This window comes from Gorilla gorilla, chromosome 2 (assembly GCF_029281585.2).
Source record: "Gorilla gorilla gorilla isolate KB3781 chromosome 2, NHGRI_mGorGor1-v2.1_pri, whole genome shotgun sequence".
Classification (NCBI taxonomy): Eukaryota; Metazoa; Chordata; class Mammalia; order Primates; family Hominidae; genus Gorilla; species Gorilla gorilla.
In genome coordinates this window covers 33,958,882-33,972,881 of record NC_086017.1, presented here as the reverse complement: position 1 = coordinate 33,972,881, position 14,000 = coordinate 33,958,882, and the positions used below count along the sequence as shown (strand labels likewise).

The 14,000-nt window shown below is 41.4% G+C and overlaps 1 protein-coding gene across 13 annotated transcripts in view; it reads left to right on the top strand.

The window, feature by feature from the left end:
• Positions 1-14,000, top strand: part of THRB (thyroid hormone receptor beta) — a 377,275-nt gene that overhangs the window by 347,326 nt on the left and 15,949 nt on the right. For all 13 annotated transcript variants that reach the window (XM_031009558.3, XM_063703657.1, XM_019023169.4 and 10 more), the window contains 2 exons: positions 1,379-1,526; positions 4,489-4,694. In XM_031009558.3, the coding sequence (XP_030865418.1) occupies positions 1,379-1,526; positions 4,489-4,694 (354 nt within the window). The remainder of the gene's footprint in view (positions 1-1,378; positions 1,527-4,488; positions 4,695-14,000) is intronic.

The window sequence follows — 14,000 nt, the reverse complement described above, 5'->3', positions numbered from 1 at the left end:
GAGCCAAGATCACACCACTGCACCCCAGCCTAGGTGACAGAGCGAGACTCTGTCTCAAAAAAAATTTTTTTTAATTTTTTACATTTTAAAACACTCATTTTGCCTTGTTATCCTACCAACAGTTAAAATGAACTTTTTAAGTGGCTGGGGCAGGACTGTTTATAATCTGTTGATCTAAAACATTCAAGTAATACAGTAAAATTTACTTCATTATACATCATATAAGCAGTTAAGCAAGTAAGATGTGGAGTGCGACTCCTGGGTTGCAAGGGAGGTGGGGGTCATTGCTGGGTGGTTTCCATCCTACCTTAAGTTCCCACATGTACTTACCATGTGATTTGGGCAAGCGATTTAACCTGTCTGAGGTTTACTTTTTTAATCCCTACCATGGAAATATTTAGAGCACCTCCCTTACATGATTGTAGGGAAGATAGAAGGATATTGAATGTTTCTACAGCACTTAGCAATGTGCCCTCACAATAAGTGCTCACTGCTGTTATTAACTTCTACAATACAGATGACAGTTGCCTCAACTTGAGGATCATGTCCAGAAAAATTCTAGTATTGCACATTCTTGAGAATATTAACTAAGTCACCCAAACCTAGAACTAAACAGTGTCCCCAGATGCTACAGAGGTGCTCTCTCATGCCTTAAGAAAGGAAGAATCATTGAACCTGTAGGTGTATGTCTACAGATACCAAAGAAAGAGTGTTATAAAAGGAAAACCTCAGTGCAATGAGCTATGGGGAAAAACTTGGTAGAAAACCTGGAGTGTTCTACTCCCTGAGTCCTATTGTTTGAAAGGCTAAGTGAGCTGATCATGGCTGTCTCAAGATTCAAAAACAAGTATTAAACTAAATCCGGGAAGCCAGCTAGTACATCTGTTTAATTACTAAATTATTAGATTTTTAATTAATAAAGTATTGCAAGTATCCATGTCTTTTCATTTTTTTCACTTTCTTCTTGGTCTTGGAGCTCTCTTATTACTCAGTATAAAGTAGCAAAACTCCTCATAGCTTAATTTAGCAACACAATTATGTCAGTATATGAAATAGAACAATATAATTTACTTATATATTCAATATTTAGAAAAAATAAAAACAAGCACTAGATGTTCCTACTAGCCTCTTTTCCTTGAATAAATACCAAAAAAAAAGGTGTTGACTCTGTAGTCCTATGGCATCATCAGCTCAGATTTAGAACTCTCTAGATCCTTCTGGGCCAATTGTCTTATATTTGAATATGTGGAGCTAGAGGCCTAGAAACAGGTTAAGGTCCAAAACGATTCATCTCATAGTTATATGGACACAAAATTCCAGAATCATTGATTTCAAGAAAATATGAAACTGTTGTCTTGGGTCTTTGTTTTTCATATAGGGTTTCTTTAGAAGAACCATTCAGAAAAATCTCCATCCATCCTATTCCTGTAAATATGAAGGAAAATGTGTCATAGACAAAGTCACGCGAAATCAGTGCCAGGAATGTCGCTTTAAGAAATGCATCTATGTTGGCATGGCAACAGATTGTAAGTAGATCTTCACTTGCTTCATATTCAAGGAATGTTGATTAGGAAAGAGTTTGGTGCAAGGAGATCGACTGGGCAGAAAAGAAGGCAGGAACCCATGAAGACAGAGAAGGGAATACCTTACTTTCGCATATACCCCTCACTCCCCACATCCAGGCTTGCCCTGAAAGGGAGGTGGGAGCCATTGCTGGGTGGGTTCCATCCCACCCTGTCATACCACCTCCTAACTGTCAAAGTATGGATGATGGAGGAGGAAATGCAGTTAAATTATCCCTATCACATTTGCAGGCCTAGTTGTTAGCAACACTCTGTTTGAGACAGAGATTACAAATGAGAGGTCTGGTCCATTTACCTTGATAAGGTATCATTCTATACACAGTGTTCACATGGGGTAGAGCCTCAGGGACTAGTCCTAATATTTTTTCAAGAGCAAAGACAGGAATTTATTTTACGGACATTTTTGGAGATGGGGCGCTGGCAGAAAACATCGTGTTCAGAAATTTCTGAAGAATGCAAAGTTGAGTGCTATTGCATGAGTCATCCTGCAGTTGGTTGTTTGTTATATTTTTAGCAATAAAGACATTCCGAGCTGAAGTCGTCCTACCCGGTTTTCAAAGTGCTACAGCATATGGTGGCGAGATTAGCCCTTGGGGTCTCTTCTCCCCACACTGTGCGAGGGATTTACACCAGTCACTTTAATTAATCTAATCATAAAAATAAGAATCATGTCATTCAGAATGTGTGGCCTCCCTTTTGCCAGGCATCAGTATTAATGATTCTACTGGCATAAATTTTTTGCACATCAGTGAGAGATTCCAACTATTAGTTAAAAATTAAAAAGAAAGATAAAAAATTAAGAAAGAAAAAAGAAAATACAGTGAGGATTTTTCCTGATGAAAGAAATAATCATGGCTCACATTTTATGTGAGAAATAGAGTTCTTTCTGAGAAAAAAAAATCTGTGAAATGTTCTGGTTTGCCCATTAAAGAAGAAGGAATGGAGAATCTTTAAAAAGGAAGAGGGTTATGTTAGAGTGTTAGGCTGGAAATCCTGGGTTAATCCCCACCTCTGGCTGAGTATTTTCTTTATCTTTATCTCTTAAAGGCCTTTAGCCCTTGCCAACAATATGCCTGATAGGGATATGTGAATATGATTGACTTACAGCCAAATACTTAGATATGCCACTATGACAAACTTATTATTGAATATCTACTTCAGTGTTTTATTGAGAAGTTTAAGATACTAGTGTCTATGAGGTTTAAAAACTCAGTGTTAATCTAGACTGTATGGAAATAAATTTTGAGTGCCCTTTACTTGCTTGTGAGGGATTCTAAGAGCTCAGGCTTTCTAATCAGAAAAACTTCTGTTCGAGTCCCAGATCTGTCACTTACTAGCTGTGTGACCTTTGGAATTAAGCCGAGATTTTCCTTCTGTGAAATCATTGCCTACCTTGTAGAGTTGTTTTCAAGATTCAATTAGATAATGTTCATCAAATACAACAGTCCCTGGCACACCGGAAGCATTTGGGAAGGGGTTGAGGGTATTATTACCATTCCTCCTTTCCCTTTAGTAACTGAACCAAAATGACTTAACAGGGCTCATTCATATTTTCCTCATTTGTAAGCGGTCACATGACTTTGACAATCCAATCAAATCTAAATGGTCTGGAATTTAATATTCTCTTTAAATTAGAATATTTAAATGGTAGACTAGCTAGGCACCTTGGTTCTCCTTCTCTTGCTATGTCTGCTTTTTTTCTTTTCCTACCAGGTCACACCTTCATCAAGAAATGGCCCTAGGACAGTGATGTCGTAGAACTGGAGTCAGGAGTCCTGGGTCTTGCCTTGGCTCTGCCATTAACTTGCTCTGTGACTTTAGGCAAGTCACGACCTCTCTGGATCAATTTCTTCTTCTTTCTGTGAAAAGAGAGAGTAGGACTAGATGACGTCTAAGTTCCCTTCCAGTTCTAAAATACTATGACTCTGCAATGTAAAACCTGAGCCTTTCCATTCCATTGATAGTTACCAAGTCTAGTGAAACGGTTTTGTTTTTGGAAATTGACCACAGAAATATAGGTTTCTTGTTACCTGCCCTTCTGATTTTCCTTTCACCCAAATGATAGAAGTCAGGACTGCATTTACTGAACACTTATAATGCATTATCACATTGAATACTCTGTGAAGTGGGTATTATTGAGCCCATTTTGTATAGGAAGAAATGAAAGCTCAGAGAACCTAAGGAACTTGCCAGAGGTCACACAGCTAGAATGTAATAATATCAGAATTCAAACCCAAGTCTTTCTAGATTCCAAAGCCTGGACTCTTTAACCACCCTTGAGGGTGGACCAGGTAGAGAATAATGCACAGTGAGTACCTTGAGGCCCAGGTGAGGCCCAGCCACATTCCAATTAGCCCTTAAGGGAGCCATGAAGAGTTGGGGTCCTTTTTCCTCTTAAAGAAAGGGATCACGAGCCTCCCACTCACTGCTCCATAACGTTTCTTTTTTTAATTCCATAACGTTTCTTTAACCTGAAGTTCTCTTTACTAAGAGCCGTTTTAGGGGAAGCGGGGAGGACAGAAACCCAGAGAGTGAATTCAGATGACTGGCTGGACAGATTTCTCTGTGATCTTGTGGGTAGTATGGATTTTACCTCTCTCTGCTTCACTCTGTTTTAGAACCACCTTCTGTGGTGTTGGAGTGCGCAGTGTCTAGGTTCTCTGGGGACTTTGTTTTGAAAAGCTGGCCGGTCATGGGGAGTTTGGCTCTAGAGACCATGTTGGACAAGACTAGTCAATGGCAGTTTGCTGGTGAGGAGAGAAAATGTCCCAGTGTGACCCACCCCGAAGGACCCAATAAGCCATCTGTGCATCAGTGGTCCCACCCCTGAGGCTCCAGGAAGTGCAGCTTGCTGTGTATCTTGGGAGCATCTGTGTGCCTTGTCTCATCTTTCTCCCCCTCCCAGTGGTGCTGGATGACAGCAAGAGGCTGGCCAAGAGGAAGCTGATAGAGGAGAACCGGGAGAAAAGACGGCGGGAAGAGCTGCAGAAGTCCATCGGGCACAAGCCAGAGCCCACAGACGAGGAATGGGAGCTCATCAAAACTGTCACCGAAGCCCATGTGGCGACCAATGCCCAAGGCAGCCACTGGAAGCAAAAACGGAAATTCCTGGTAAGGCTTCCTTGCACAGATCAGTTTCACTTATATGCCAGTGTTTTCTACCTCAATTTATTCAGTCCTCATCACCTTGGGATAATGGTGTTATTGCCTCATTTTACTGATAGGGAAACTGTAGCTCTGAGAGGCTGAGTAACTTGCAAAGCTAGGATTTGAGTCTGGGTCTGTGTGAGAATAAAGGCCACTCCTACCATCTACTTTGTGATTTGCTGAATTCTAAAACAGTTTCTTAGGCCACATTATATCAGTTTGCTTTTACTGTTAGAAAGACCACTCCCGGACCAACGAATTAGTAAAATGTTTTGTCTGCCATCTTTTACTTTTTATACCCATTTCTTTCCTTAGGTGCCCAGTATATACATATTTAGTCCCTAAACTCAATCCCAAATATTCCCTTTATAATAGCCTCTAGGCCTCAAGTATATTTTTATGTCAACAGAAGTCAAAATTTTTTAGCTTAAATTAAATGAGCTTGACTCAAGAAGGGCAATGGGAATGAGGGAGTAGGGATAAGGTTGGTGGGCACGAGTGTGTAGAGAAAAAACACCTTCCAGACCCTTGCAATATTGATGTTTAATATTCTTATAAAAATTACCAGTTGTGAAAATTCTTCCCATTCATTTTTTATTCAGACTTCATAGTGTTTTGAGGTAAGCTGGAATTACTATCCCCATTTTACAGACATGCAAACCAAGCCCAAGGCCTTAAGCCGCTTGCCCAGGATCACACTGCTAAAAGCCAGGCACCAAAGCCAACTCGGTCTTCTGGTTCCAAGTCCAGGCTCTCCACCCACCTCATTAGAAAGACTACCTGCCCTACTAGTGCTGGACCATCTCAGAGACTGACTCTGCTCTTAGTTTATGATATAAAACCCTTTTCAAGTACCTACCTGACAACAGATATTTTGTGGTTTCATTTGTATCCCTAGGACACATTAGAGTACTTCCCCGTCTGAACAAGAAGATATAGTGGTATAATTATCCTTGTACCTCAACATTAACATTACAATGAGATAGCGGATCTTTTTCTTAAAGCAACATAACAACAACCTTAAAGGAAGTTTTGGAAAGAAAAAGCTTATACATAATTCACCTGTACTGACACAATTACTTTCATTGTAATGAAACAATAGTGCCAGCACTTTGTTGATGGCTTTCACTAACAGCAATGTTAGCAAATACCTAGATGGCCTTTACCATATGCCAGGTACTATTCTAAGTGCTTTTCATTCATTAACTTCCTATACCAATCCTGTAGGTAGATGTGGTTAATATCTCCATTTTACAGAAGAGAGAAGTAAGACAGAGAAGTTGAGGAAACTTGCCTGAGCTCCCACAACTAGTAAACAGTGGTGATGGATGCAGCCAACTCCGGGATTTATGTCTCTACCCACTACCCTATGCAATCTTGGCACCTGCACAAACCCAAAAAGCCTCTGAAAGATCCCAGCTCTTTGGAGGAGCAGCCTCTCAGTGCCTTGATCTTGCGTCTTCACCCCACCCTGATATATCTGCCAGAAAATTCAAAAGCACTAATTCTGGATTGATAGACAAATTCTAACATAGTACACTTGGGGCATAGCAAGACAGAGTCCTACCTAATTGCAAACTTAAATCCATCCTTTCCCCAAATGTGTCACCCATAAATGGACATTGTAGAAACCACTTCCAGGCCTGGCACTGTCTCCTGATTTCAAGTCGTGACCAAGCTGAATTCCAAGTAAGGTAGAAGATTTGAAGTTCATCCTGGACTTCTCCCGGGAATTTTATACTTTTATTGTCTTTACTCCCCATAGAGAAGAGATACTAGTCCAACTAAACTTGTTTAAGTAGTCATAAGATGCTTCTTTCCAGACTTTAAAGATTTGTTCTTTTATTTAAGAAACATTTATTGAGTGGATACTATGTGCCAGAAAGTAAGTAAGTCAGGCACGTTCCTCTAGTGGGAGGCAGACAATAAGAGATAAACAAACAAAATAAATGCAGGTAGTGGTAAGTGCAATGAAGGCAATAAACAGTGTGATGGGATGAAGAGTTTGTGAACTGGAAGTGGGGAGAGACTTAATTTCTGTGAACATGGTGGTCAGAAGAAGCATCTCTGAGGAGATGACGTTGTGCTATGTCTGGAAGCAGAGAAACCACCTCTATAAAGCAAAATATAATCAAATATCTTCATGCCATGTGGCCACAATATCTAGTCATTAGAACCAGTCTTGAGGTCTGCACTGTTCACTGAAAGGCTCCTAACAGTTCACCAGCCTGACCATCTATGGAAAGAATCTATGGCACAGAATGATTTGCCATTAGGCTTCTGTCAGAACCATGAGATTACCCATGCACAAGAGAGTGTTATTCTCCTTGTAGGGCTGACATGAAATGTATCTTTTGTAGATCTTTAATCTGCTCAAGAAATTGTCCCTCTTGATTCGAATGTAAATAACTGCTTCTCCAAGCCATTTTTCCCTAGAGGGTTATTGGGAAGGATCAGAACTCTTCCACTGTCCTGTCTGTCTCTACAATGAACTTCATTTCTGTCAGCCAATCCCCTTCTGTGCCTGGGATAACCCCTGCATCTCTTCACAGGAGAACAATGTTCCATTCAGCCTCCACACTTGAGTATCTATGCTATGTGTGATGGAAACTTGTGGCAGCTTTTCTCCAAGATGGCTGCCATCAAATTATTTCTCATCCCTGTATACACAGCCCGTTCCCTCTCCGGGAGAGGTAGAGTCTATTCCCCTCTCTCCTTGAATCTAGGCTGGTATCTGATGCCTTTAAACAGTGCATTTTGGCAGAAGTGATACTTAAGTTACTTCTAAGGTTGGGTCATAAGAAGCCTTGCAGCTTCCACTTGGGTACCTTGGGGGAGGGAAGCCACCTGCTCTCTCATAGCAGTTGACTATATATTAAAAAATAAGAATAATAAAAAATAATAATAAAGGTCCAACTACTCTGAGACCACCAGGCAGTGAGGAATCCCAAGCTAGCCATGTAAAAAGGCCACACAGAAGGAGAGATTCCCAAGCAGCCCAGGGACCAGAAATATGAGTAAAAAAGCCTTTACATGACACCAGCCTCTACTGCCATTTGATGGCAGCTGTATGAGGGCCCCCTAACTGTGCCAATCAATCCCCAGAACTCAGAAAGAAAATTAAAAATTGTTGTTTTAAACCACAAAGTTTGGGGTTAGTTTGTTATACAGCAATAAATAACCAGAACAGAACTCGATAAATATTTGTTGAACTGAACATACAGTTCCACTCACCCATCCTTGGAGATAGTACAGTTAAGCCCTGTGTCTTAGCCAGTTTACATATTTACATATACTCCTTGCAGAAAAGTGACTCCAACTGAGTGTTTATGCTCAGGATGAAAATTTCACTCTTTTGAGTAGTGAATTAGTCCTGCAAGGACATTAAGAATCTTTACTTAAAGACAGCTTTGCTAAGTGGTATTCATGTACTGAAAGGTATCGTGTACCAAACAGGCTTTTGCACATTAGAATTTGCCTCTCCTGTGTGCTAACACCCCTTTTCCTGTGCTTGCAACACTGCCACGTGTTATTTATTTTTTATGTGTTGACGTCCCATTTCGTTCCAAAAAAGAATTTGAGGAGGCCTATCGTGTTAACAATAGTATAAAAATATATCATATGGGATTACATGTTGTCATTAAAGCTGAAAGTATTCATTTATCTGGAATGGGTAAGTGCATTATTCCCTAAAAGGAGCTACTGACATAGTTTTCCGTCTAAGACCAGGACCCATTTTCACTTTAAGACCAGCACTCGAGTCAGAAATAGAGACAGGGCTGGGCACAGTGGCTCATGCCTGCAGTTTCAGCACTTTGGGAGGCCAAGGTGGATGAATTGCTTGAGCCCAGAAGTGTGAGACCAGCCTGGAAAACATAGCGAGACTCCATCTCTACAAAAAATAAACAAACTTAGCCAGGCTTGGTGATACTCACCTGTGGTTCCCCACTACTCAGGAGGCTGAGGTAGATGGATCACTTAAGCCCAGGAGGTCAAGGCTACAGTGAGCTGTGATTATGCCACTCCACTCCAGACTGGACAACAGAGTAAAACCATGTCTCGAAAAGAAAAGAAAAGAAAAGAAAAGAAAAGAAAAAGAAAGAAAGAAAGAAAAAGAAACAGAGACAGTGATTTGATCTGGATTTTAAATCTATATTTGGGTCTGAGAAAATTAGAGTCTTTGGCAAATGAGGAACTTTTGCAAAAGCCATTAAGATTTTCATAATAAATCTAAAGCCACTCTTTAAAGCTTCTCCCAAAAGCATTTAAATCATATAATTTTCTAGTTTTCTCCAATCTACTCAAATCTCTGAGGCTACAGAAATGCCTAATTTCACCACCAACAATTCATGTGTGATGACAGTAAGGATGAAAAGCAGAAGCAGGCTGAGAAGAGAACAAGCAGCATCTGATGCCAAACAAGGGAAAGCAGGTCACTCCACCAAGGGTAGCTCGCTTCTAGACCTCCAGTAGCAGCCCCTGACAGCAACAATCTTGTCTATTGACATCATTTATTATTGTCTGCTGACATTGTGTCATTATTCTGCTCCCTTAATTTTCATGCAAAGTTGTAGCTTTGGGTGAATGTCTACCCAAGTATAAAATGTGACCTTTAGGATCAGAGGAGACCTTTCCTACTTTTTCCCTGGCAGAGATACTGTCTGATTTCGCACACTCAATTGGGGTAGCTTCAGACAAGGAGCATAAGCAGAAGGGTCAGATAGGGTGAGTGATGAGGCCATATTTGGTCTGTGTGCATAGCTCATAGGACAAGTGCAATCACATCAGGAAGGCATCTATCACCCCAAGTTATTAGAATAACATCAGAAGAAGGCAGGATAATCTAGTAGTTACATGAATGGAGATTGGAACCAGACAGCCCAGGTTCCATGCTTGCCTTTGTTGCTTTTTTAAGTGTGACTTTGGGCAAGTTATTTCAGGCTCAGTTGCCTTATGCCCTTGCTGAATGGCATAAAGCAATAGATACAAGTGGGTTAACACTGCCTGGCATATTGTTAGCAACCACATAAGTGGTTACTACATGCACTATCCTTACCACCCCCCACCCCACACTGCCACCATCTTATTCCTGCTCATCCCAGGAAAAGGGTGAGGCTGTAGTCATATCCCATGGGCCCAGGGACCTTGAATTATTATCTGCCCAGGTCTTCCTGTCTAGCCTGGCAAAGGTACAAGAAGACATCCTATGAACAAGTGCAGAAGTGAGAGTCCCATCTGGCCCCACTCCATTCTGCATGTGTCAGAGAGTTACCTTTTCAAGCCAAGAAGTCCTTGGCTCTGAGCCAAGGACTCAGCAAAGAGGTCAGCTGGCAGCATTTCCTACTCACCTTGAACAATACTAATGAAATAGTCAAAGCAGAAAGCCAGTTGGCCACGATCTGCATAAGACCAGCCTCACCCGTGCTGAGCAAGGGCTGAGGTCACCCCTGAACACACACCTGAATCTCTCCTTTTGCACCCTCCACCCCCACTACCCCAAGAAGTCATTCTGGATTCCTTACCCCACAGCCAGTCCATTTTTGGCCCTTGTTTTCAGCTGCCAATATACAACTGTAATTCTCTAGGCCTCTCCATCTCTACTGCCATCCCCATAGTGCACTTCAGCCTGCCCAAACCACAGCTGTTTCCTGCCTGTTTTTTCCTTTGACTCCCCACATGTCTTCTCCATGCAGTAACCATCGTGTCATGTCTATGCCCTGTTTACAGCCCTTCAGTAGATGCCCCATTGCATTTAGAATAAGCCCATCTCCTTTCTATGGTCTACAATGCCTAGCATCACGGATCCCCCTGCCTACCTCTGCTTCCTCATTTCATGCCATCACTGGGCTCTAACCACACGGGCCTCCTTTCTGGCTTTGGGACTTTGCACTGGCTTTCCTCTCTGCCTTGAGTGTTCTTCCTCTGGCCCTAAGGAAAGCTACTTCCTTGACATTCCTCAAGTCAAAGTCCACACATTGCTTCTCAAAGGAGCCTCGGCTGACCTTCCTTTCTCCTGCCTCCCCACGTATTATCATGTCACCTCCAGACTTATCACAAATTCTTCCACGAATATGTTTCTTATTTATTGTCTATCTCCCCTCACTACAATGCAAGGTCCTTGAGGATACACTGTTCATTGCTGTAACCTCAGCATCTAAAACTAGGCCTGGCCCACAGTACCTGCTCAGTAAATATTGGTATAAGTATACATTCATTCACTCACTCAACCAATAAGCATTCTGTCCTCCACAACTTGGCCCAATGCCTTGTACACAGTAGGCAAAGACAAGTAAGACTTATTCCCTACCCCCTTAAGTTCATATCTTTGGTGTGTACTCACATAACTATAATAAAAAGTGACAGTAATAAATGCCTAAATACCATATGACTCATAGCCATGGGCCACCATGTGTGTTCGAATGAGGTAAATGTCATTTCAAACTGAGGTCACCTGGGAAAACATCTAGGAGAAGATAGAACTTGAGTTGGGTCTTGAAGAGAAAATAGGATTTGGAAAAGACAGAGATGAGAGACAGAAGTGGGGGCTTTGGAGAAAGCAAAAGTCTGGAGAGAAGGCAGCAGTGAAATGGGAAAATGTAAGGCAAGTTGTAGGGGAGACATAGAGCAGACAGCTGGGCTAGCTCAGGAGGTCCATTTAGGGCAAAGAGAGGATATCAGAATGAGAGTTGAAAATACCACCATGAGCTAGCTCAGGCAGTTGGATCCACAGAGGCAAAAAGCAGGCTTTCCCCACAGGTCTACAGTGGTGAATCTACAAGCAAGCTAAAGACTTATCATCAGTATTGGAGCTTGATCTTGGGCACATAAATACATATGTGTATATGAGCAAATGTATTTCATATAGTAGTTTACGAGGCTATTAGCTATAATAAGATATCTAATGGGTTCAACTAATGTGAAATATTTATACTCTATTTTTAACATCTTTCAAATATTTTAGAAAATTATGTATTTTTGTTATAGGTGAAAAATCTTCAGGGAAGTAACAAACAGGGTTTCACTGCTCAACCTTGATTAACCTGATAATAACTCGGGTCAATTCATGGATATAGACAAACAGATAGATAGATTCTTTTTTGTTGTTCTGGTATCTAAGATCCATTATGGAAAAAAATCTTAATGATAAAATCAAAGGGTTTTACTTTGTTCATAGTTTTACTTCTAGCAATTTTATAGTCCATTAAATAGCCAGAGGCTTAAAAGTGAATTTTTTATTCTACCTTGATATATATTTCCATCAGAAAACTTGTGAGCTTGTTACATTTGGGGGTTTAGTTTTACTTAAAATTGCCATATTTCCTTGCATACTTTCTCTCCTTTTTTCAAATCTTTACACATGTCACAAGTGGAATTCAAATAATCTACACACCCACAAATTGAATGAAAAAATTAACATCAGTATTAACCCGTCAACATTTCAAAGGACACTCAGTGCCATTTAAATATATCAGATTAGCTCTATCAGTATTCATTGAGAGATATTTAGATTCAGCCAGGCCAAAACAATGTTATTACACTTCTTAATTTTATTTTTATTTTAAAAAGTTCATCCTACATATATATAATTATATAGATATGTAATTAATATATATTTATGTATAATTTATATATATATATATATAACTCTCTGCCTTTTTGAATGTGTGCCCACATTCCTTTTATCAGTTGATCTTCATAAAAGACTTGTCAAGTAGACAAGGTCAGTGAGATGAGCCTCAGTTTCAGGAATGAGAAGAAATTATAAAGAAGAGCAGGGATATCTGAAGGCTGCAGGGAGCAGCATTACCCAAAGGAGGAACAGAGGTACCTTTTTCTTTAGCACAATCTAGGTGAGAAAGAGGGAAGTAGAAGGAGGCTGTACATGTGATTATTTCATCAATTCTGCCTGCTCCCAGAGAGCCAGCTGAATAGTGGCCTTCTTTGGGCTTGCTATGCCAACAGTTGCCCCAAAACATTGTCAATCATTGTGAAACACGACAGAAACCAGGTTTCATCCACTCACTGCCAGCAACACACACACAAAAATAAAATAAAGTAAAAAATAAACAGAAGACAATGCTGGATGGTCAAAAAAAGTTAAATGCTGCCAGCATTTGTTATGTATTAATAATATGTTTTTAAAACCTTCCCCTGAGGCTGTAAGCATGACTCCTGGGCTGCTCCTGTTGACCCTGGTGCTCTGGCACCAAGAAGAGTAAAAGAATCATCTTTTGCTTTTTCTTCTGCTAAAAATGTGATGTGAGCAGTAACAGGAGATATGCAGGAGGAGGCAAGGGAACTGGATTACTCTAAGCTGGACTTGGTTACTGCTAACTCAGTGGTTCTCAAAGAGTGGGCCCAGAGCAGCTTCATCAGCACACCCTGGGAACTTGTTAGAAATGCAGATTCCCAGGCTCCATCCCTGACCTGCTGAATCAGATACACTGGGGATGGGGCCCAGAAATCAAGTGATGCTGACGCACAGTGAAGTTTCGGGGCCACTGTGTTAGGCTAGTCTCACCACTGGCGGTGTCCTCACTGCTCTGCAAGTGAGGAATTCTATTTTGCTCATCTCACTCACAGTGTCAGTTCCTCATTCCCATCCCCCTTTCCTACCCCCATCTCCAAGCCCCTGGGTGCGGAAAAGAGAACTGGTCTTGTTCTTGTCTATTCACTGTGGCTCTAGGCAAAGGTGGCCACCATTGGGTAGGGCTTGAGTCCGTGATCTCCTTGGTCACATTCACATCTTCCTGGGAGACAGCTGGAGAGGCTGGCTAGGAGGGTGTTCAGAGGAGTGGAGATTCTGTTCATTAGTGTCAAAAGGTCCACAGGGAGTAAAAGCCTTGAAGTAGAGGTGAGGAGGTGTGGAGCTCCGGGGAGACTGCTGTGTGGAGTCAGGGCCACCCAGATCGCAGGCCTGGCCTCAGCAGCTTGCTCTTAACCTTTCTGATCCCTAGTTTGCTCACCTGCGAATCAGGATTTGAATGAGGACTACTTGAGACAGGGTAGTGTGCAAAGTAGCTGGCTCACTTGTAGGCCACAAATAAATGGTGGTTATGATCATCACAAAGACAAGGAGGAGAAGTGGAGCAGACTCTTCCTGAAGGAAGCACTGGGTGACAGCAGGAGACACATGGACACAGATCACATCAGGGAGGTCACTGAATGAGAAACTCAGGAGTTAGATGGCTACTGTGGACATTGGGAAGCACATAAGTCACCTGGAGGTCTTGCTAAAATGCTGATTCTGTACCACCTGGTCTGGAGAGG